This window comes from Globicephala melas, chromosome 13, assembly GCF_963455315.2.
Source record: "Globicephala melas chromosome 13, mGloMel1.2, whole genome shotgun sequence".
NCBI classification, from domain to species: domain Eukaryota; kingdom Metazoa; phylum Chordata; class Mammalia; order Artiodactyla; family Delphinidae; genus Globicephala; species Globicephala melas.
In genome coordinates, this window is record NC_083326.1 from 72910944 (window position 1) to 72935029 (window position 24086).

Below are 24086 nucleotides of genomic sequence, written 5' to 3' on the forward strand. Positions count from 1 at the left end.
TTCCTCTCTATAGGTCTCATTTTCCTCCTCAAGGATAGATAAGTTGATTTCTTAGGCCCTTCCAGCTCTCACGTTTAAGGAAACCTCCATAACAGTTTAGGACCAATGGCGGCCTGAGTCTGAGAACTACAATCCCCACAATGCGCTGTGCTGCTCCGCTCCCTTGTGGGATCTTGAAAGAGCATCGCTCCTGGAGGCACTCCCCACAATCCTTTGCGGTGTTTCAAGGTGGCGGCGTCCAGTGGCGCCATGAGCCATCTGGAGAGCAGCAGCAGCAGCAGCGATGAGGAGGAGCTGGACCGGTGCCGCGAGGCGGCGATGCCGGCCTGGGGCTTGGAGCAGCGCCCGAGGGGCCCGGAGAAGCCAAGAGCCGGTAGGGGACTATGTTCGGGGAGTCTGGCCGAAGGGCGCAGGACCTTCCCCTGCGGCCTGAGGATGGATGGTGAAGAGGGAGTCCCTGGAATTAGACTTCTTTCCGCGAGGAGGCTCCAGGGCCTGGGTGGGGTTCAGAGTCAAAGCGCGGACAAGTTCAGCAGGGAGGGTTGTTCCATTATCCCCGTCAGAGAAACCAAGTCACCTGAATGTCTCTTGACTTTGCTTCCCTGGGTCCATCCTAACTGTCGCACTCTGGGCAGCCCACCACCTCTCCGAGGTGCCTGCGACCCTTACTGGGTTTTCGCGTCCAGCCTTTCCCCGCCTCCAACACTTTCTCACTCCCTGGGGCTGCCAGCGAGCTGTGTCCTACACGTCTCTCTGACCGTGACTCCCTAGTGCCTTGGAAATAAATCCCAAACCCCTTAACTTAAGGGTACCTAATCCCAGACAAAATCCAGAGGGTCCGTGAATCTGAATGGGAAAAATATTTCATCTTTACTTTCATTAATCTCTGTTTGAAATTTAGCATCTCTTTCCATCATGCATGTGAACAACAAGCCACAGTAGTTTTGGGAATACCTGTTACTTTGTCTTAACAAAAGTCGCAGATTTTCACATCCCATTACAGTCTTTGCAGATACATCAGAAATATTTTATTCATAATAAAATGTTGAAAAAAATTATTTCCACTCATCCCTGCTTTTAAAATTACAGTAATTTTTAGACCCATCAGTAGATCTTATTTAATACATTAACGAAGAAGCACATATATTAATACTATCCCAAATTTGGCTTTTTACTATCAATGATAACTGAATTTCAGTATCATTGGTTTTCTTTGTAATCCTATGTGTGACATTTTTTGCATCTAAAACATTCTGAGAAGGGATCCAGGCTTTACCAGACTGCCAGAGCAGGCCATGGCAAAGAGCCCCTGCTTTTGTTGAAAAGGACTTACAAGCCCTTCGGTAATCCATTCCCTGCCTGCCTGTCCCTTTTTGCCTTCCTGCCATACTGCACACTTCCCGTAGGTAGGCTCCAGACCATACTGTGGGCACCACAACTCTGCAGTTTTCTCTTCATTTGCTATAGGCAGAAATGCCTTTCCATCCCCACCACTTACTAGCAGTAAGAAATTTGGGCAAGGTACTTAAATCTCACTGTACTTAAATTTCCTCATCTGTAAAGTGGGGGTAATGGTAGTACCTACCCCGTAAGGTTGAGAAGGAACTGAGATGATGTATGTGCAGTGCTTGGCGCACATTAAAGTCCCAATAAATAGCAGCAATTATGTGATCGGTCTCTTTTCATGGACTGCTTTCCCCCTCCTGTCTGACTCCCACTCATCCTTTAATAATACAGCTGAGACACCATCTCTTCGGGAAAGCTGGGTTACATGCCTTCTCTCCACCATCGTCATAATTTGTGTGATTCCCTTCGTATATAATGCTTTCCTTTCTTCTACAATTGCCTCTTTATTTATCCTGTCTTTTTTCCTCTCATCCCTGCATCCCCAGCACCTAGAGTCAACTCTGGCCTGTACTTGATCCACAAATATTTATTGAGCGAGAGGTTACATGATGTGAACTTCACGAGGGCTGGTATCCCTTCACCATGGTATCTCCAGGGCCTACACAGGGGTCAGGAAAATAGTTCTTAAATAAATGAACTTGCCGGAAAGGCACCTCTAATGAATGTGGAGGCTGAGACCCCAGCAAGACTCCCAGTCCAGTGATCAACATAACTGAGCCCCCTTCTTCTCTCTCTTCCACAGCACTTAGCACACAGCCAAGCACATGGTAGGCACTCAATAAATGCTGGAATCAAATTACACTTGCTTGTCCAGCATGGTGGTTAAGGGGGGGCCTCTGGAGCCAGATGGCCTGGGTCCTCATCCCAACTCTGTCGCTTATTAGCTGTTTGACCCTGGCTAAGCTATTTTACATCTCCTTGCCTCAGTTTCCTCTTCTGCAAAATGGGGATAATGGTAACCCCCACCCCATGGGGGTCATTGGAAAGATTCAATGAGTTATACATGTAAATCACATAAAATAGTGCTCGGCACACAACTGATGCTATAGTCGTTTCTTCTATAAATGCTTTGGTGTTCGTTATTTTTACAGGTGCTGCAAATACTCAGTTGCCAACCACCCAACCGAGCCTCAGGTACTGTGCATTTTGGGTTCACGTTTCACGCATTCATTCATTGATATTGCTCCCCTGCTGTGTGCCAGAGGCTATTAGACCCTGGGATGTCAGTGCGAACCAGACACATGTCTTCCCCGCCCTCATGGGGGCAGCTTCTGAGCTGGCAGGAAGTGAGGTCCTTTTCGTGTGTGTTGTAGGCACAAGGTGGATGAGCACGAACAAGATGGCAACGAGCTGCAGACCACCCCTGAATTCCGAGCGCACGTAGCTAAGATGCTGGGAGCCCTGCTGGACAGGTAACCTGCCCTTATTCATTAATACGAAGAGTAAGGGCTCCCATGGCCTGGAAGCTCAGAGTGTGTAAGTCGGCATCGCGGCAAGCATGTGGCATCTGTCACCTCATCGCTTCATAATCACTCTACCACGCAGGTCCTGTCGTTTTCCTTCTTCTCTAGATGTGGCAACAGGCTTCCCTCTGTGAGTGGAAGCATTTGCTTGAAGTCACAGGGAGGAAGGAGCAGAGTGGCTTTGACTCCAAAGGCCCTGCTCTTAACCACTGTGCAATCCTGCTACCACGAGAGGAAGAGGGGAACCCGAGCTCATTCCCTCTGCAAGAGGGCAAGGGACCGACTGAATTCCTATTTCTTGGGTGCTTTCTGTATGCCAGGCACTGTGAGAATACAATCTGTAAAGATCCAGGGCAGCATTCCCAAAATAGGTGCCTAGAAATGCGAGTCCAGAGTGTGGCTCTTGACAAAAGGGGTCCAACAGCAAAGAGGTGGAGAAACACTGCACTCTGCATACCCCCGTGCCTGGGAGATTTAGATTCCTAATAGTGTGTTCAAGGCCCTGAGAAGTCCTGCAGTAAAGAGACCTGTGTAACTTTGTTTAGCCCAGCATCTTGTGAATTCATTTGGCCACAATGCCTCTGTTCCATGGATGACTGATGGCGTGTCATGGGACGTGTTCCGGGATACGCTGGTCTACATCCATCCCCACTTGACAGAGCCCTAGCAGGGTTTTTGTTGTTGTTGTTGTTGTTGTTTAATATTTATTTATTTATTTGGTGGCACCGGGTCTTAGTTGCCACTCCAGGGCTCCTTAGTTGTGACATGCAAACTCTTAGTTGCAGCATGCATGCGGGATCTAGTTTCCTGACCAGGGATCGAACCCGGGCCCCCTTCATTGGGAACGCGACGTCTTATCCACTGTGCCACCAGTGAAGTCCCCAGCCTAGCAGGTTTTGAAAAGGAGATTGAGGGTGTTCAGGCCATAGTGCTTCAATTTGAAGTAGTCATTGAAAAAGGAAAATAAGCCTTCCTAAAGTGCACACCAGCTGCTCTTCCCAGACAGAATGTTGGGCCAGGCCTCAGCAGCCTGCACCCTCATGGCGTTAGTGCCAGTCCCCCAACCTGGGAATGTGTTAAACATGTTTAGGAAGGTCAATTAACATCTCAACCCATGAGAGCGGTTTTTCTCCATGATGGTTCGGATTCAGGGTGACCAGGGCCTGCCTGGCATTGCAGTGATCCACAATGGATGCTTCCCTAGGTGGAAATCCAACAGGATGCGGGTTACACGCGGTCAGGATATTCCCTGCAGTGTTCCTGTATTTCTCTCCAAAGAAATGATACTCCACTTGGTCCCTTGTGTTAGATCAGGGTTTCTCATCTTGGCACTATGGACATTTTGGACTGGATCGTCCGTGGTTGTGCGGGGCTATACCGTGCATGTAGGATGGTTCGCAGCATCCTTGGCCTCTACCCACGTGATCCTAGTAGCATCTCTCCACCAGCTGTGACAACCAACTGTGTCTCCAGTCATTGCCTGGTGTCCCCTGCGGACCAACGTTGAACCACTGGGTTAGATACTACCCAGGTCAGGGGCGGCGCCCAGTTGGGCCAGACCGCGTCTCCGCTCCCTCTCCCCAGACTACGTCCCACACAGGACATCGGGGAGGCCTCTGGCACCTACAGAAGGCAGTTAGGAGAAGCACCCAGTGCATTGCTGTGTTCGCTGCGAGGATGTTGCTGAGAGCGTTGGTCTCTGCGGTGCGTGTGAGGTGACTGCCCCGACAGCCTTCCCCCAAGACCTGCTTCCTGGTCTCGTCAGTTCTTCCCACTCTCTCTGTGCTTCTAGAGAAAGGGGGTCCTGTGAAGCTCATTGCTTATCTTGACAACAGTAGTCATCTTCAGCATCGTTGTAGCTGCTGTTTACTGAGCACTGGCTTGCAGCCAGGCTCTGTGCTCAGGGCTTGGTATCCACTGTCTCATTTAATTCTTGTGACAGCCCTCGGAGGCGGGGACTCTTATTACTCGCAGTGTAGAGACGGGTAACAAAGGCTCAGAGAGATGAAGTCCCTTGTTAGTAAGTGACAAAATCAGGATTCAAAACCCAGGTCTGAAGTCTGAAAAAGGTCGGTGGGTTGTAGCAAAGTCAGTTTCCCAGTTGTGATAATGGACCCTAGTTACACGCAGTGTCACCAGAGGGAGAAACGGGATGGGGGGGAGTCCGTGGATCTCCCCGTATTATTTCTTGGCACTGTAAGTCAATCTACAATTAGCTCAAGTTTTTAAAAATTTAAAACAAACAAACAACAACAAAAAAACCAGGTCTGCCCTGCTCTAGGAGCTGACCTCTGAACTGTTTTTTTCTAGACTGGTCATATTTCCCTTTTCGTGCTTGCTGCCAGGAAGTTCAGAACAAAATGTGTACCCTCTGTGTAGGGCTTCCTGGCCACACGTCTGGCTCTTTCTGTCCTTCCTGCTCTTGTTTTCTCTTTGCCTTATTTGAAATTGCCCTCATTTTGTTGTACTGTGAGTATCTTCAAAACTTCTTCAGCACTTTCTGGAATAAAGTAGGGTTTAAACCAGTGAGGCACCGCAGTTTGAGCTGGCACTATGGACATTTGCGTCCCCATCAGGCCGGGGTGCTCTCCGCCTTTGCACTTAGTATCACATTACCCTACTCCCTCCACTTAAAGGGAGAAAGGCAAGTATTAATTAAAAAGAATTTTCATTGTTACCTAGAATCTCATCTTAAATCCACCATCTCTTCCCTTAGCTCCATTACCATCTCAGAAGTAGTGAAGGAGCCAAGAAAGGCTGAGGTACCGAGAGGCGTCCTGGAGGATGATGGTGAGCAGTTATGCTTTCCTTTATTAAGTGCCTCCCGTGAGTCTGGAGCTGGGAAATACGTTTTTGGCATTTTATCTTCTTTCATCCCTGCAGCCCCTGTCCGAGGCATGTATTATGGTGATCCTGTTCACAGGGGGGAATCGTGAGGGGACTGGATCTCTGAGGAATGCAGACGCTGGCCCGAGGTGACCCTAAGCAGGAGCGCCTAGCCACTGCACCCTGCAGCCTCTCCCACATGGGTCTCTGTCCCCTGCCCAGCTCATTAGCCACTCTGCGAGCTGCCTTAGGCGGGAGGCTCAGCTGCTGATTCCCTGAAGCCTCTGAGGGCTTGCTGACTTGATTCGGCAGCCGGCATCCCCTCAAGCACCCCATCCTCTCACTGCAGCAGGTAGCAAGTGTGCCTCTCATCCCACGAGGCACCGTTTTGTAGACAGGAGCGATGCCCGCTGGACTGGGAGCTCCTTGAGGGCAGAGACGGGGCAGCCTCGGCCCCTGGGGTGCCCCGGGCGGTGCTGACTCCGCCCCTGTCGGTTGCAGGCTTCCGCCTTTTCTTCACGTCCATCCCTGGAGGCCCTGAGAAGGAAGCTCCTCCCCAGCCCCGCCGGAAACGGTTGCCTTCCAGCTCCAGGTGAGATGGCACACCCACTCCTCCAGTTCCCTCGTTGTTGCCTGTGTTCTGTCTTGGCCAGTCCCCCTGCCCCCGAAATAACCAGGCCAACTCCAGTAAGGTCCAGGCCCAGAAGGAGCCCTGTCAGTAGCTGGGGAAATAGTACCTCAGTGGGCGGGGGAAGAGTTTCCACTGGCCGTTGGCTTTGGATGTTTACTGCTTTTCGAGCACCCGTCTTGTGCCGGACACTGCACTCCTGGGACATCCCTGTGAGGCCTGGGCTCTGTTAAGATCCCCAATTTATAGATGAAGACACTGAGGGTCAGAGAGGTTAAGTCACAATGTGAGGTCACACAGCCGTGAAGCAGAGAAGCCAGTATTGGAACCCAGCTCTGCCTCACTGCCAAGCCTGAGTTCTCCAACTGCCACCCTCTGTCTGTGGCCGCTCTCTGGTGGCTTGGACAGAGGCAGCGAGAGGTGGCTTTGGGGCCCCGTCCCGACTCCAGCTGACCCGGCCTGCACTCCCGTTGCAGCAGCGAGGACGGCGACGAGTTGCAGCGCTGCCGGGAGGCGGCTGTGTCAGCCTCTGACATCATCCAGGAGTCCGCCATCCACGGCCCTGGCAACATGGAGAAAAAGGCAAAGAAGAAGAAAAGGAAGTGGAAAAAGAAAGCCAAGGAGGACAACACCAACCTCGCCCCAGCGGCCACCACCGCAAGCAAGACCACATCTGGGGAGCAGGGAAGGGAGTCCGCCGGGCTCAACGGAGACCAGGCACTGTTTGGGACCAAAAAGAAGAAAAGGAAGAAAAAGGCAAAGAGGGCCAGTGAGACCTCCCCGTCCCCGCCAGCAAAAAGCGCAGCAGCTGTGCCTGCAAACTGAGCCCCGCCTGTGAGCACGGGGCCCAGCTCAGGCAGCTACGGGGGACAAGGCATGTCCAAGCTCCGCCTCCCTCTCCAAGTGCAAGGACTTGGCTAGCAAGTCTAGACGTCGCCCATGACTGGGGCTGGCCCAAGGGTCGGGGCAAAGAAGCGGTTGTAGGGCGAGCAAGGCCTGCCCTTCTGTGCTCCCACTGGGGCTGGGGCAGACCCGTGGTACCAGAACATTCTGTGGTCTCAGGAAGAAGGAGGAGCCTCCCAGTCATTGAAGGCTGATGGCCAAGTGGTAGAGCTTCCGCCTCCTCAGCCTGGTGTGGGACATGATCTGAAGAAAATGAGGGAGGGTGTCCCCGAGATGCCAAGCCCCAGGAGGAGTTTTGTGCATCTCCCTCCAAGCCACACAGACCTGATATAACATTGTCTGGAAAAGGAGAGAGATCCCTGCCTCCACCTGGTTTTCCAGAATTTTCTTTCTTCACATTGTGAATACACCATGCATGATCATGTCTCTGAGCCAACTGGATAATTGAAAATAAATTGTCGAGGGACCCAGAATGTAACAGAGGGATTTGGGTGCCGCCCTCGTGTCTGTGCTGAATCCTGATGAGCCACTATAAGTAAGCATCACACAGGAGGGGTCCTGCCTACACCCCCAGAAGTGTTCCCCTACCCCAGCGTCAAGACTTCAGGAAGTGTCACAGCACTCGTGGCCTGGGGGATTCGTGGACCCATGTATCCTGCAAGAAGGAGCAGAAGTTCAAGGTGAAGGTGAAGTGCTGGCTTCGTTGCCTGGCCTTGGAGATTCGGCAAAGCAAGGAAGACAGAGGTGGGATGTGAGAGCGTGTGTGCCGGCCCCATCCCTCCTTGGGCTCCTGGTCCCCTTCCGCCCCCCCGAGCCTGCCCAATCCCATCTGGGCGATGTGTGGACAAGCAAGACGTTTCAACGTGTTCCTCATTTACTTTACTAAGAGTTACATAAATGCACAGGCTCGCCCTTAGCCAGCTGCAAGCTGCAGGGGACGCCAGTTCCCACCGGCTCCTTCCTCAATCCAGGATGGAGGCAGGCCACTAGGGCTGGGTTCTCTGCAGCAGCCCCAGGGAGATGAGCCCTGGGTTGGCATGGCTCCCTTGTCCCTCAGGACCTCAGCCTCCCCGGGGTGGGGGGCTGTGAACGCCTCCCCTCAGCTGGGCGCCAAGCTTCCAGGCGGCAACCTCTCCTCTGGTCTCGCCTCTCTTCTCCCTCTGGGCCCCTCAGCTCTGCCAGCTGCCCCGGCCTTACCGCCTTCTGAGCTCAGCAGCTTCTCCCCCAAAGCAGGGAAGGGTCTGCTGCCCCCCGACCTTGACTTGGCACCAGGCACAGAGTCATGAGTCTCCCATAGGAGCAGGGACAACACCTAGGCCTGCGGGAGTGGGGGGCTTTCCAGTAGAGGTGAGATGTCAGGCTGACATCAGAAGGTGTGATGCGCAGGGGGACAGATGTCCAAGAAAACGGGAGGTCATGGCAGCCGGGGAGAGGGATGGCTCAGGATGAGGGAAGCTGGGGAGGCCTGCTTGCCCCAGGCCCTGGCACAGAGGAGCCACTCAGGCGATGCTTATGTGAGGGGGGACAGGTGGGTCCAAATGAGTGTGCGGGTTAAAAGCAGGAAGGGGGGCTGGGTGGAGTGGCCTGATTGGGGCACAGGTGACAGAATGGGGCCACTTTGACCTGTGACCTCTCTCCCAGCTACACAGGCTGGTGTCCTGAGAAGTGTGGCCGGCAGTTCCCTGCGGGGTGCCAGGGATCTCCACAGGCCCGGCCTGGGGGTACCAGCGTCCAAGGCTGCCCCCTTCCGTTCCAAGTGACAAGATTTACCCTGAGCAGCAGGGACAGTCCCTCCCGAGTCCCACCAGGAACAAGCTCTGCTTCCAAGCTCTGCACGGTTCCCTCTTGTGCACTGAAGCAGCCCTCCTCGGGTTGGGGCGCCTCGGAGCACCCCCCTTTTCTGAGGGGAACAGGGTGGGGACTGAGGCACAGTTTTCCAGGGAAGAGCAGCAGCCTGGGGGCAGTGAAAGTTTTGCAGGCTCAAATGTCTTGGTCACCCCTCCAGCAGGCTGTGTAGGCTCCAGGGCCCATCCCCTGGGAGGCCGTGTCCATGGTTACTGGGAGGAAGAGGCCATCTGCGTGGAGATGAAGGTCTCAATGACGCTGTGGTTGGATGGCAGCAGGTGGCTATGGCCGTTGGTGGAGTCGGAGCTCTGGTACAACACCAGGCTGCTGGAGGACACTGCAGAAGCAGAGGAGGCCGCTGGCTGCCTGCCACGCCCGTCCCGACCCCTCCCCGCCCACCATCCCTAAGGGGTGCTCGGGATGGGAAAGTGGCACCTCACCACCTCCTGAATCTCAGCAGGTGACCGGACCCCAGAGTCACACCTCTGCCCCCGGGCCTTGTTAACCCCCTGCCAGGCTCCAGGGCCGCGAGGGAGTGGCCTTCCCAGCACATTTTAGTGGGAACATCACAGAAGCGCTGGTGAGCTGGTGTTGTGGTTAGTTTTATGCGTTAGCTCGCCTGCCTTTTAGTACCCAGTCATTGAGCCAAACCCCAGCGCAGGCGTTGCTGTGCAGGTATTTTGTAATGTGGTTAACTCCTACGTCAGTTGACTTTAAGTAAAGGAGAGTTCCCTTGATAATGTGGGTGGCCCTCATCCAATCAGTTGAAGGCCTCAAGAGCAAAGGCTGAGGTTTCCTGGAGAAGGAGACTGCAGCATCACTTCCTACCCTGCAGCTCTCAGGCTCGCCAGCCCTCACAGTCGTATCAGCCAGTTCCTTAAATATATGTGTGTGTGTGTGTGTATTCCTATTGGTTCTGTGTCTCAGGAGAACCCTCAAGAGAGCATGAATGGGCTTTGAGTTTGGACCTGGGTTCAGGTCCTGGCCCCACTACCTAGTGGCTGTTGGAAGCGCTACCAAGTCCCTCTCCTCCTTGAGTGCTTTCTCATCTGTAAAATGGGGATGCCAACACACATCTCATGGGTAGAGCACAGAGCCTGGACCGTGGAGCCCTCAGTGACTGTCCCTATAGCCACCAGGGCTGGATGGAGGATGCTGAAGCTCACACTTAGCAAGTGGCTGCCCTGGGTCTCAAAGCCCGGCAGCCTGACTCCAAAGTGCCTGCTCTTCACCCTGACGTTGTGGGCTGCAGACTCAGGTCTTCAGGGAATGGAAATGTGTGGGTTGGGTGGGACGTGGTGGGCTGGAGAGCCCGCACTCTGTGGTTGCCACGGGGCAACACGAGTCCTTCTGACTTTGCAAGAGGAGCCAGAAGTCTATGAAAGCTCTTAATTTTTAGCTGTTGGCAACGAATTCAAAAAAATGCTAAACCCTGAGCTAAAGCAACACATCCATGAGTCACTTCTGGTCCCCAGCAAGCCCAGTTCTTACCTCCTGATTACCCCCTACCACCTCTTCCGGTTATCTTTTTCCTCAACTGAGTTAATAGATGTTCTTGTGAGACAGGCCCATTTCCTGTGGTTTCACACCCCCCTCGGCTCACTTCAGGGGAGCACAGGTGCCCCCTCGCATTTACCCCTTCCCTGCCCCCCATCTGCTGCCCACGACTTCCTCCCCAGCTATGGGGACGGCGGTGGGGGGGCAGGGAAAGGCCACTCACCAGTGGGGCTGGCGCTGAGCCGATGGGTGGGCTGCAGGTGCTGGATGCCAGCAGGGTCCTGGCTGGGGATGTGGATGGTGGCAGCCTGGGACGCTGGTGTGTGAAGCCCGGACTCACTGGAGGCCTCAGCGTCTGAAGTGAAGACCTGGCAGAAGGGCAGCTCTTGAGCCCCCAGGGTGTGCGCTGGGGCAGGACCCAGGGAGGGGCCGGGGCAGGCCTGGGCCTTACCTGCTTGGTGGGCGTGAGGCTGGCCAGGGCGCTCAGGTTGGTGGTGTCGGTGATGAGCATGGTCTGCGGAAGCAGGCCCGTGTGGGTGTACTGGGCCACCTCGGGCTTGTGGCTGTAGAGGGCTGGCCGGGAGGGAGGGAGAAGAGAGGAGGACACAGACTTGGCACCTGGGCTGGGCTGGACCCCTCCCAGGAGGGCCTCAAGGTGGGGGGCTCGGGGAAATTGGGGTGTGGGCCTGGTGAGCAGCCCAGTGGGGCAGTGGCTGGGGACTCAGGGCTGATTTCCAAAACTGGGAGCTCCAGGTAGAGGGGTTGGACGTTCTCCCCAACCGCAGGGGCCTGCTCCACCTGTCTCGGTGGAGAGGAGCCTGGGCGAGGCCGGGAACCCAAACCCAGCTCCTGCGGTCACCTCGAGAGGACAGGTGTGAAGGGCAACGGGAGGCACAGGTGCTGTTAGGGCACTAAGTACCGGCCTTGGAGGGAAAGGCCAGGGCTCCTGTTAGGGGTTGAGGAGGGGGCAGCATTTCTGCATCTCCAGGACCCCTCTCCACAGTCTAACCCAGAATTTCACCTGCAGTCTCCAGCCCCACAAATACACACACACATGCCAGTAGAAAACAACATAAATCACGTATTCTCACATGGACTCAGATGAAAACACAACCACCCATATACACGCATAAATGGTGCCCTCAACCAAATACACAGATGTTCAAGTCCACAGGCCCTTATCCAAGAGTCCAAGTTCCAGAAAGGTCTGAGAGCCAACAGGTTTTTGTCTGGTTGGCACTAGAGCTCATTTGGTGGCAAAATCTGACCTGAACCTGATGTGAGGCTGAGTCTTTATTAACCCACTTCGTGGAATTCTACCTTTTGCTGCAGGAATCAAGGTGTTTGATGACAGGGTGTTGCCCCAAGCCCTGCTGGGAGTGTTGTGTCATTCATGGTGTATGCACCTTTCTAAAAGCTGAGAAATACATATGGCCCCAAGGGCACACGTGCGTGTGCACATACAAACACCCACTCACACAAACCCATGTGCGTGCACACGCAGCCACATGGGTTCACACACTGAAACGTATTCCAGCCCACAGACGCTCACCTGAGCACCCGCAGAACCCCCGTCACAGAAGCACTCACACTTGAATCAGACACACACACAGACCACAGCATCTGCTAAGACGCCCTCTTCCCCTGGGCTCAACGACAGCCAGTCTCTCCCACCACCTCCACCAGCAGGGGGGCTGAGGGGTGCTCACCATGGGGGCTCTGCAGCTGGGCCATGGTGGCCATGAAGGGGCTCTGGGCCACGTGGCTCTGCACGGAGGGCATGAGCGGCTGCTGGTAGGAAGGGTGCAGAGGCTGCGAGAACTGGACGGGCTGCAGGGTAGTCAGGCTGCTGCCCATGCTGTTGATGACCGGCACGCTCTGTGCCTGCGTGGAGGCCAGGCCTGGAGCGGGAGGGGCAGGAGTCAGCCAGACCTCCTGCCGCCTCCATGGCCTCCCCAGGCCCAGCCCTGACCCCCAGGGGCACCATCTCTCCCTCCTAGGGCCAGTGGGTAGGAGGGGGGGACAAGGTAACCAGGTAACAGCCTTGTACTAGGAACCTTCACTAAGTTACAGCCCTGGCAAGTTAACTCCCTCTCTGAGCTGCTAGCTCGTCATAAGGGCAGGGAGTGTGTCAAACTAGGGTCCCTGGAGCCCTGGGGTTCCACAACGATGCAAAGGCCCTGGGGCTTAACTCTCTGTACCCGGCTCCCAGCAGCTCCCTGTCTGTCTTATATATTGAGTTTCTGCATAATAGTTCTGAATAAAGTTTTTCTGGGCTTTTTTAAAACAAACTAAAACCTAAAACCTAGAAAACTTCAGTCCCCCTTGCTCTGCTCTGTTTTCCCATAGCTGTTTTCCCTTTTAAGGTACTATATAACTTATGTATTGGATTGGCCAAAAAGTTCGTTCGGGGCTTTCTGTAAGCTGTTGGGAAAACCTGAACCAACTTTTTGGCCAACCCATATTCTGCTTATTGTCTGCCTCCCCACTTGGGTGGCTGAGATTTGGGGCTGTTCGGTCCACTTGTGTATCACCGGTGGAGCACGGAGTGGGCACTCAATAAATACATGAAGGAATGAGTCCCAGTGGTTCATCCTGCTCCTGGATTCTGTGGGAGCCCCATGAGCCCCTCACCCAGATGCCCCCGTCCACCCCACCAGCTTACCAATGACCAGGGTGGAGGCGCCCGTGTTGGTAAACGTGGGGCCCAGGGAGGCAGGCTCACCAGGCCCTATGGCCATGACCCCGGGAAGCGAGGCCATGATGAGGTTCTGGGGCTGCTGGTTGAGGCCCGGGGATGTCTGCTCCAAGCTGTGCAGTGCTGTCAGGGTGCTGACAGGGGGCAGGGGGCCCCCAGTGGCCGAGACCTTGGAGGGGAAGCCAAACTGAGTCAGGTGGGGTCCCACCCTACCTCCCTGGGGACTGCTCCAGAATCTTCCAGCCAAGGGGAGATTGGCGGGGGGGTGGGGGTGGGGGAGAGATGGGGCGGGACACTCACCAATTTGGCTTCTGTGCTCAGCAGACTGTGACTGGGCTCCAGACCCGTGGGGGACACTTGATGCAGGGGTGCAGACACTGTCACCAAGGGACCACCACTGCTTGAGGGCACTTCCGCCCCCTCACTGGTTGCAGGCTGTCCATAGCGCACTCCTGGAGCGGGAGCAGTGTCCAGCCTCAGCACCCCACTTCCCTGCCCGCCTCCATGGCCCCCATCATTCCAAACTGCATTGGTTTGCGCAGACCCCCCACCCCATCTTTATGCAGCCAGCAGACTTTGCTTGAGTGTCCACTTCCTGCCAGGCCCTGTGCTGGTTGCTTCCAACTCCTTGAACACAAGTAGGTGCTCAATAAAAGACAACTGAGCCAGGGACTTTCCTGGCAGTCCAGTGGTTAAGACTCTGCGCTCCCACTGCAGGGGTCACGGGGTTTGATCCCTGGTCGGGGTAAGATCCCGCGTGCCGTGCAGTGCAGTGTGGCCAAAAAAAAAAGACAACTGAGCCAAACTGAATTGACGGTAATGAAATTAAACCACAGCAAACTTGAGTTGAATAGAATGATTTGGAATTAGTTGAATGAAACTGAGTATCATTGAATCAAACCAGAAATGAATTGAGTTTGATTGAGTCGAATTGAATCGAATTGGATTGAAATTGAACTGATAGAAAATTAACTGAATTTCCTTGAAATGCATTTAGTTAAACTGAATCAATTGGGAATTGGATTGGATCAAACTATTCCAAATTTAAATGAACTAAATTAGATTATAATGAGTTGAACTGAATTGAATTGAATTGAACTGAGCTGAAATGAATTGAGTTGGTTTGATCTGGAATGAGTTGAAGTAACTGAAAGCAAGTGAGGGTGGAGTGGATGGAATGGAGTACAGTGGGCGAAGCTGAGTGGTCAATGGAATAGAGAGGAGTGGAGTGGAGAGAACAGTGCAAATAGAGTGGAGTTGGAGCTGTAAGGAAGTGCTAAGAGGTTTGGGTGGCTGCTGCCACTGGGGTGGTGCTCCCCAACTCTCCCACCCACCCCCATATTCCCTCTACCCACCGTCCCAATCCCCCTGCCCACATGGCACTCACCGTGGACCTTACCAGGGGAGAGGGCTGGTGGGGGCAGGCCAGGGGAGCCGTGGGCAGGCAGCGCAGGGCCTGGGCCTGGCCCTGGTGGCGGCCCGCTGTACGTGTCCATAGCCAGCTTGTGCCGAAAGGCTTCTTCCTTGCGCCGATTGGCAAACCAGTTGTAGACGCGCACCTCTGTGACGAGGTTGGAGCCCAGCCCCTGCGCCTGTGAGGGTGACACCCCCCTCTGGATGCACTCCGCCCTGCAGAAATGGCCACTCATGAGCCTCTGGATCAGGCACAGAAGAACCCTCCCCTGGGGCTGGGGGGAGAGTTCTGAGAAGTAGGGCTCTACCTGAGTGTTTGCTGAGGCTGGCAGACCTGGGTTCCGAGCCCAGTCTGCTGTGCAACCTTGAGCAAGTGACTTAGCCTCTCTTAATCTCTTCAGTTATAGAGTGAGCCCAGTAAGTGTAGGGTTGTAGTGAGGATGAGTGAGACGAGCAGCCACTCAAGGGCTGCTTGGGTCGGTGGGGGGGGGGGGGGTGCCAGGAATGGAGCTAGGTGTCAGACACTGAACAGGAGCTGAGAACTCCTGGGCCAACAGCAGGAGCTCTCAAAACCTGGGGAGCCTCCCTCAGGACCCAGAGCCCCCCTCGCCTTCCCCCAGCCCAGACCAAACCAGCCCTGCTGACCACCAGCCATTCTACCTGTTACACTCCTCCACCAGCGCCTCCCGCTCCTCCTTGCTGGGGTTCTTCTGCCTCTCATAGGCCTGGAACAGGATCTGCTGGGATGCTGGGCCCCATTTGAAACGGTTTCTCCGACCCTTCTTGGTTGGTAGCTCATCGCCCGTGGGCTCTTCAATCAGCCCACCCTGCCCTGCGTGGGTGAACTCTGTGGGCACAGAGAGCCATTAGCAAAACACTGGCCAATCCCACCTTCCAGCATTGGTTCACCATGCTGGAATTGGTTCACCTAACCATGCCCGTGGTTCTTTCTCATTCCTAGGATGCTGAGCCAGAGGAGCTTACAGCTAGAACTTAGAAATCATCTAATCCAGTGATGACAGACACACAGCACACACACCACCCCTTTCCTAACCTGTGTCCAAGGGAGACATCACTAATCAACCCCTGCGTACTTTGCTACCGGGCCAAGATATAATCTCACAGTCCTCAATACAAGGCTCCAGGTAAGCATCAGCATTTGTTCACAGTTGACACATATGCCATCCCATTTTATAGATGAGGCATCTGAGGATCAGGGAGGTTAAATATTTTTCCAGGGCCGCACAGTAGAGCAGAAACTTGAACTGTATCTCCCAAGTAGATTCCACGCTATTTTCAACATTGCAGACTTGAAAATCAAGCTTAAAGTATAAGTATTAGCCAGGAGAGAAGAGACCCAGACACTTTCTCAGCTGGTTCTTTGGCAGGAGGCCAGTTAATGGCACCTCCAAATAACAGAACAGCTAGTAGCCCTTCAAAGAGCAGGGGAAATATGTACATGGCCAGTATGTACATACAGTACCCCTGGAAGGGTACGTATGAGACCAGGAATGCCAGTGGCTGCCTTAGGAGAAGGACACCTAATTTTTATTGTAAGATCTTTACTTCTATTTTTTATAAATTCAGTGTGTATTACCTTGAAAACCTGGATAATTATAAAAGAAACATCAAAAAGATTTTTTTTTTACACTTAGGCTCAAAAGTGTGGAAGTGCACTTAGGATTTTGTGGGGTATGAGGCCCGGGTTCCCTAAGCACACACCTCACCTCGGAGCCTCTACTGCCCTTCCTTCTGCCTGAAACCCCATCCCTGCATCTTCATGGGTCAAAATTCAATTCACACTTTAAGACTTAGTCAAAAGATCATACTTCTAGTTGATCCTTCCTGATGCCCCTGCCTCCCTGAGGAAGAGATTATTCTCTCCTCCTCCACCAGCTCAACCTTGGAAGCACTTTCTGTAGTGCCCTGCCCTGGGCCTGGCGCACGGTGACTGCTCCATAAACACTAGCTTTTGTTGTTGGCGTTATCACATTATAATACTTGTCTCACCGAATCATAATGATTTGTACTCCTGCTTCCCCTCTACACAGGGAGCTCTTGGAAGGCAGGGGCCCAGTTCACCCACCCAAAGAGGATGCCCAAGACCAACCCTTCTCCCCTCCCCCAGAGCGCCTTGCGCAGAACAGCTGATACATGCTGGTTGAATCCTCCCGACTTCCTCTCAGTCTGCCTGTCCGAGGAATGGGGTGGGAGGCTTCCAGCTCCCACCCTCGAGCTGCGGGTAGTCCCAGGCCCTGCCGGGAAGACAGGGCTGCAGTCGGTTATTACTTACGCTGGGCCACCTCTCGCTGCTTGCGGACGTACCAGGTGTACAGGGCGGCTCGCTTCTGTGTCTTCATGGGGGTGCCCTTGTTGAGGTGCTGGGACAGGTGAGATTGGTTGAGGCCGGTGGTGTCGACCACCTCCCGCTGCGGGATGTTGTGCTGCTGCAGGTAGGACTTGACCATCTTAGCCACACGCCATGGGTCCTCCCTGGGGGTGGAGGCGGGGGGACAAGGACAGGCTGCTCAGCCCAGGGTGGGTGCTGGGAGCCCTGTCCGCCCCGGGGGTGAGGATGGTAGATGGAAGCAGGCGCGGAGCCCAGGAGCCTGTACCTAGACTCAGGGACAGGAGGTATGGGCACTCATGCCAGGACACAAGGACATGGGGACAGAGACTTGCAGGCACATACACACGGCAGACATGTGGACACAGGCCCCAACCAGTCCCACACAGACATAGGAACAGATAAAGGTTTCGAAACACAGACACACAGAGACATGGATACAGATGTAGACAAAAACAGACTCCCCCGGGAAGCTGCACAAGCCAGATGGGGAGGGCACTCATCTTCGTGCCTCCTTTAAAGATTCCCCCCCGCAATTCTACCTAGAAATGTTATTTGTGGCTGTGTCTTAACCACTGTGATAGACTATAAACACCTGGAGGGCAGGAACTGTCTGGTTCTCAGCACCCAAAATAGGCCTGACATAGAGTGTGCCCTTGGTGAATGCATGAATGAATGAGTGGATGTGTGGATGGATGGGTGGATGGGTGGGTAATGGGATGGTCAGTGCATTGATGGTGGATGGTGGGTGAGAGGATGGATGGATGGATGGATAGATGGGATGTTGATGGGTAGATGTTAGATGGATGGGTGGATGGGTGGGTGGATGGATGGATAGATGAGAGAGATCTACTGGAAAAAAATTTGGGTCTGAAAATGAGAGAAACATGATTCTCCCACTTTACATCCTGGGCCACTGAGGCTCAGAGCACTGTGTCACTTGTATCTCTTGCCGAAGGTCACAGGGTTAGCCCAGTAGAGTCCCACCCCAGCTTAAAGGATTTGGTTCTAAGTCAGTCTGTCAGATAAAAATCACATAGCGTCAAAACGCCTCCTGAAAATCTGCACTAAACCCTAGATGGTGGCGCAGCCAGTCTCCCCACAGCACTGAGGCGGGTGGCTAATTTCTCAACAGAGTCCCAGGTGAAGCGGTTAGGGGCTGGCATCCCAAGGCCTTGTAAGAAAAATGAGCATGTCTGAGCACGGAATCCCACTCTGTGGGCTCAGTTCTCTCACTCGAGGGATTCAAGGGGACCTGAGGCCACCTGTGGCTCAATCTCCTGTTCTCCGCTCACTGTGGGGAATGGAAGGGGTCAGGTTGCCTGTACGATAGAAATTCTTCTCTCTCCCTCTTCTGCTCTGTCTCAACCCTCCTCTCTTCCCTTCATCCTCTCTTGAGCTTCTATTACAACCATGTGTCAGATACAACAGTGCTGAAACAGGCAGAGCTGGGATTTAAACCCAGGTCTGTGTGATCCTAAGCCTGTGTCCCCACAGCCTTGATGCAGCAGTTTGCTTCTAGAATTGAGGCATATGTGACAAATGGCATGTGTAGGAAGTGATTCATGTCCATGTCGTTTGCCACAGACAAAGATTGGAAACAACCTAAGCGTCCAGCAAAAGGATGCTGATTAACCAAATTGCATGCCTCTGTACAATGCAGCCATAAAAACCCACTGAGAAAGCTCTGTACAAGCCCAGAAGGAACAGTTTGTGTGGTAGGCCTGTTGTGCTATGTGTGTAAAATTTTAAGTGGGATAAAAGAAGATTTCTACATATTTGCTTTGTTCACATGAAATACCAGAAGTATACAGAATGAACTGGAGTCACGGATTGGTTGCTGGGGACAGGGTGAGAGGGGAGGGTTTTCTCTGTTACTCTTCTGTACTTCATAAATTATGTATCAATAATATAGTATCATATAATATGCCACATATGCATATATAATGTTTAAAAGTGAATTGTGAAAAAAAGAAAAGAAAAGAAACCCCCCAGTGCTCTGAAGCCCACCCCACACTGCCTTCTCCCCTGGCCCTTCTCTCTTTCCTCAAAGAACCAGTCTCGCCTGCGTCCTTGGCAATGCCCTTCCGAGACATGAGGGCACAGCGCCTTTCATCCACTTTGGCCCTCTGACTTCCTCCTTTTTTTATCAGCGGTTCCCATACAGGCAGGGAGGAATGGAAGGTGGGGACAGATATAGTTGATCAGCAGTCGGTCCAGCAAAGTCCCATTTGTGTAGAAATGATAGCCGTGAGAATTCATGTTTCTTGAGTACTTATGGTGAGCCAGGTAAGGGCTGGTCATTTAAATCTTACAATAACCCTAGGAAGTATGCCCATTTCACAGGTGAGAAGACCGAGGCTCAGAAAGGTGAACACTTGTCCAAGGTGACTTCGCTGGGACTCAAGAATATTTCACTTTCCTGAACCCCCCAAACTCTCCCCAAGCCCTATCTCCCTGCTTTCGTAGGAGCCTCACCTCCCCCGGTCCCCGGGTGCCAGTCAGAGCTGGGAGGGAAGGGCAGGACAAAGTCCAGCCTTGTGCTCCATGGCAAACATGTTTATCTGACTCCAGGGCTGGGCTGCCCGATGGCCTCTCTCCTCCCCCAACTGCAGTCATCACCCTCCTGAGAGATCCTCCCTCCCTCTGTCTGTTCTCCAGAGAGAAGGAGCCCAGTCTTCCTTCAACAGGGCCTCTCCTGGCTCAAACTAAAGATTTACTGTCTGTCTCTGTCCTTCTGACCCCATGTGTCTCTATCTGTCTCTGTTTCTCTCACTCTCTCTCCTTCTGTCTCTGTGTCTCTCTGTTTTCTGCTCTCTTTCTCTCCCCCCCTCCCCCCACACACGCACAGTCTCCAAGAATATGGCTCTTTGTAGGACATTTTCCCCAACGCAGAACTAAGAGGCCAGGTCTCCAGGCATCTCCTGCTTTCACTCTAATGGGTTTGAGAGTCGAACCAACCTGGGTTCAAATCCCACCACTGCGGCCTCGCACCCAATGTGCATGTGGCCCGCATCTCCCCTGTAACACAGCGGGAAATTCACGCCTGCCTCCCTGTTCTCTATTGGGAGAACTGAATGAGTGTCTAATAGGAGTGAAATGCTGAGGACAGGGCCAGGCACACAGTAAGTGCTCAGTAAGTGGAACAATATTGTTACCATCATCATCATCATCAGCGACCTAGTCCTGGGACCTCCAGCCCCACAGCAGAGGGAAGAGGGCCCGGGAAAGGTGAAGGTCTGCCCACAACCCCCTCCTCCCGCCTCCTGCCAGTTCTAGGGTCAATCAGAGGTTCGAGGCTTTGGGCCTCTTGCTCCCTGGCCCGTGGGGTTTCAGTGGATCCAAGGCTTCAGAGCTGGGAGACCAGCCTGAAGGCCACTCATCCGGAGGGGGAGCTGAGTTCTCAGTGTGAATCCCAGCTCTGCCACTCACTCTCCGGGTGGCCCTGGGAAGTTTCTTAACTTCTGTGCCTCAGCTTCCTCAACTGTGATAGGGAGCTAATAATATTTCATAGGTTGTCAGGAGGAGAAAACAAGCTTAATGCACTTGTAAGCGCTTCGTGAGTCCTCGAGCACTACGCGGAAGTGGTCGATGGTGACATTAACAGCAAGAATGACCCAGGAGGGTAAAGAGGGAGATAAATGTATCAAGGACAGGCATGCCACCTCAGGGTGCTGTGCAAAGTGTGGGATTAGGAGGACCTGGGTCCAAGTCCTGGCCTTACTGCTTTGTAAGAGTTACTTTGGGCAGGTCACTTTGCCTCTCTGAGCTTTAGTTTGCTCATCTATAAAATGGGACCACTGATAATAGCAACTGTTCGTTGCACTCACATGCTTACCCTGTGGGTAGGCGTTATGATCAGCTCTGCCTTGCAGAGAACACTGGGACTCAGAAAAGTGAAATTGCCTGCCTGAGCAGAGCTGGGGTTCAAGCCCAGGCAGGCTGGCCTCAGTTAGGGATGTCAGATTGCCCCACCTTGGCCACTGTCTTCCTGGGTCTCAGTGCCTTGGTGCTGCCCAATGGAGAGGACCAGAGACCCTCAAGATTGAGTTTGAGCTGCTCAGGGACAGGAGGGCCCAGGAGGACACTGAGGAAGGAGCCCTGGGAACGTGTTACTCCCTTGGCCATTACAGCAGACATCCCCGGGGCTCAGAGAAGCCTAGTCCCTCATTCATTCATGCTGTGTGTCAGCACTGGGGTGTATATCAGGGGTCTGAGTGGTGAACAAGCCTCTGGAAGAGCTTCTGTTGTCATAGCAGGAGATAGAAAACAGACAAATAAGGTAATAATAGGTAATGATAAGCTTCAGGGGAAAGTCAATGGAAGTAGTGGAAGAGGGAGTGACTGTGGTGGCATTTGAGCAAAAAGAGAAGGACTTGACCGTAGGAAGATCTGGAAAGAGGGTTTCGGGGAGAAGGTACAACACATGCAAAGGCCCTGAGGTGGGAATCAGGAAAGTGTAGTGTAACTGGAGGAAAGTGAGGGAGGGAGGGAGGTCCCTCAGGAAGAGATCAGGGGATCAAGGCAGGGAGTTTGAATTGTACTCATTGTCCGGGTAGGGAAACGGAGGCAGGAGGAGAAGAGACTTGCCCAAGGTCACACTTGGTCACACTTGGCTTCCACGGGAAGCCCTGCCTCTTCACCATCCTTTCCAGCCTCAACCTCCCCCACTGGCCAGGGCTTCATGGGGGTCCCCCACCCCTCTGCAGCCTGTGCCCTGAGGCTCAAGGCCCCACTTTTTCCCCTTGGGGCGTTTTCAGATCCCTTTTGTTACCTGAACAATAAGTAACCCAGGTAGTTAGTTATAAACCCCGCAGGAACAAGGAGCTGGTTGATAATTTATAGCAACATCTCAAATTTAAATGGAAAGTAAATAGCATGCTGTTAGCATTAAAGAAAACCCAATCGGGGCGGGAGGCAAGCACTCCAGCCTCCTTGCAGCTTGGGGCGCCTCGCTCTCTCCCCAGCCCATTCTCCCAGCTGCGTGTCAGCCCCTCTTCCCTCCTGGCTCTGCTGGTCTGCTCCACTCTGCTTCTCCAGGCCTCTCTCTCCATCTCCCCTGACGCCCTGTCTCTTCCTCCATGTCTCCCCTCTCTCCCTCAGCTTCCAGGTCTCTGCTGGTCCCCAGGGAGCACTTTGACCCCTGCTTCCCGCTCGAGTGCTGTGGATCAAGCCTTTCCCTCCACCCATCATCCCACCAAAGGGGCTGCTGATCAAGAGGCCCCACCCAGCCAGGTAAGGCCTTTGGCACTCCCTGCCCCCACTCCCCCCCGAAAGCCCCCAGTCCCATCTGGGGCGCTGAGCAGGTCTGGCCCTGCCCCACCCTTGTCCGGGTTGCCCTCGCCCTGGGTCTGGAGATGCCAGACTCTGCCCCTCCCCTGCAACGCGGCAGGGCCCTTTGCCCTCCTCTTCCTGCCAAGTCAGGGGGCCCTGGCTACTCCCCTGCCTCCTGCCCAGGCCCTCACAAGGCCTGGCAGGCCCTGAGAGCTCCCTGAGGCAGGGATCCAGCCCTCCCCAACCCCAAGCTGGGATCAGGACCTTGGACAGAAAAGAGGTGGTCTTTGGGACTCTTGCTCAGAACCCCCAGCCACCCCCAGCTGGCCCCTGGCCCCGGTCATGGTGACTGAGGGCACCAAAGAGAGTGGGTGTGGAGCCCCAGCTGGGTGGCCTTAGTCCAGCTCTGTCCCCCTCTGAGCCTCAGTTCCCTCATCTGGGGAGCAGTTGTCCCCAGGTGCCTCCAGAGTTCATCTCAACAGTACCCGAAATGATACCTGTGAAACCTCAGCACGTGCCCATCTGGCTGTTAGGATAGACGTTACAGAGCCTTAGGGGAGGGGCAGTCCCTGCAGCCCCCAGGTTCCCCTTCCCTCACCTCCAACCTCCCCCACCCCTGTTCCGTGTGAAGTTGGTTGGCTCAGGCTTTCCCAGGCTACCAGCCCTCCAAGTTAATGATCACAGGCCTTATCAGAGCCTTTTGCCATTTATAAATTTATAAAACAAAAGAGAAATAATAAAGCCCGTGGGTAATTAGTAACCAGGTCAGCTCTGCTGAGGAGAGGGGAGGCATCGGGCTCAGACCCACCCAGTTCTCCGGGAGATGGGGAGCCAGCCAGTGGGTGGGGTACAGAGTGGGGAGGCTTCTAACGGTACCCACTGGTGAGGGGCATGGCCTGAGGCTGTGCCGGAAAGGGGAGCAGCTCCCTTCCTAAGGCTCCATTTCCCTCAGGTAAGAAAGACCTGGGTTCTGCTGACTGAATGCTTAAGTTCCGGGGAGGCCAAGCGGGGCCCCCAAAACCCCAGCCTGGGCTCCCCCTCCCCACTGGTGCATCTGGGTGCCTAGCAGATAAGTTAGGATTGGGGGAGTAGAAATGGGCATGGTAGCTAAAAATTCCCTGCCTCCCCACCTCCGTTGTCCAGGGACTAGAATCGTGGACTCTCCTGCTTTGTCCCCATCTTGGGGCTCCCCTGGGGCATGCCCCACTTCCCAAGCACCGGGCTGAAAGCCTTGGCTCATGGAGACTCGGGACCCCGCAGAGGGCCGGGTCAGGGGCTGCAGGCTCCAACCTCCGAGCTAGGACCCCACCCCACCCCCGCTTCCAAGCTCTAATGGGCCCTGTCCCCCTTGCCGACAACCAGCCCATGGGACTCTGGACTGGCAAGGGCTGGTCAGGAGCCGAGGCTGGGCCCCTCTGGGCTCCTTGGGAGCTGGGGACAGGGGAGGGGTCCTTACTGCAGCAGGGTCTCCACCACGGCTTTCTGGTGGGCTGCCTCCTCGGGGCTGAGGTTCTCCAGCTCTCTGAGAATGGGCGGCGTGAAGTCTTCCCCCTCGTCGTCCGTCTCGTCCTCGGAGCCCCTCGTCTCCCCCAGCCCGTTGGGCAACTCAGCCAGCTCCCCTCGACCGCCGCCACCGCAGGACTCCCCCTTGTCCGGGGGACCGTCTCCGGCCAGCAGGTAGGGCCCCGGCTCACCCAACGCCTGGATCAGCGCCTCTTTGCTCAGGCCCGACTCGAGCAAGGCCGCCAGGAGCTCCGTCTGCAGCTGGCTCAGTTTAGAAACCAT

General features: G+C 54.3%; 2 protein-coding genes across 2 annotated transcripts; one reads left to right on the forward strand and one right to left on the reverse strand.

Annotated features, from left to right (window-relative positions):
* The first annotated feature begins 217 nt into the window (after positions 1-217).
* On the forward strand, positions 218-13502 carry C13H12orf43 (chromosome 13 C12orf43 homolog). The gene is made up of 6 exons (XM_030860570.2): positions 218-373; positions 2499-2541; positions 2721-2819; positions 5587-5660; positions 6198-6288; positions 6801-13502. The coding sequence occupies exons 1-6, from the start codon at positions 250-252 to the stop codon at positions 7147-7149; spliced, it is 780 nt and encodes a 259-aa protein (XP_030716430.1). The 5' UTR covers positions 218-249; the 3' UTR covers positions 7150-13502.
* On the reverse strand, positions 9282-24086 carry HNF1A (HNF1 homeobox A). The gene is given in 10 exon segments (XM_030860571.2): positions 9282-9409; positions 10793-10990; positions 10993-11142; positions 12279-12470; positions 13235-13436; positions 13568-13719; positions 14655-14896; positions 15341-15527; positions 16974-17173; positions 23758-24086. Coding segments are annotated over 10 exon segments (1980 nt in total).

Excerpts from the sequence above, each read along its gene's own strand:
- C13H12orf43 (XM_030860570.2), top strand. The coding sequence starts at position 250 with ATGAGCCATCTGGAGAGCAGCAGCAGCAGCAGCGATGAGGAGGAGCTG. Across the intron at positions 374-2,498 it reads CCCGGAGAAGCCAAGAGCCG|GTGCTGCAAATACTCAGTTG; the intron begins GTAGGGGACTAT and ends TTATTTTTACAG. Across the intron at positions 2,820-5,586 it reads CTGGGAGCCCTGCTGGACAG|CTCCATTACCATCTCAGAAG; the intron begins GTAACCTGCCCT and ends CTCTTCCCTTAG.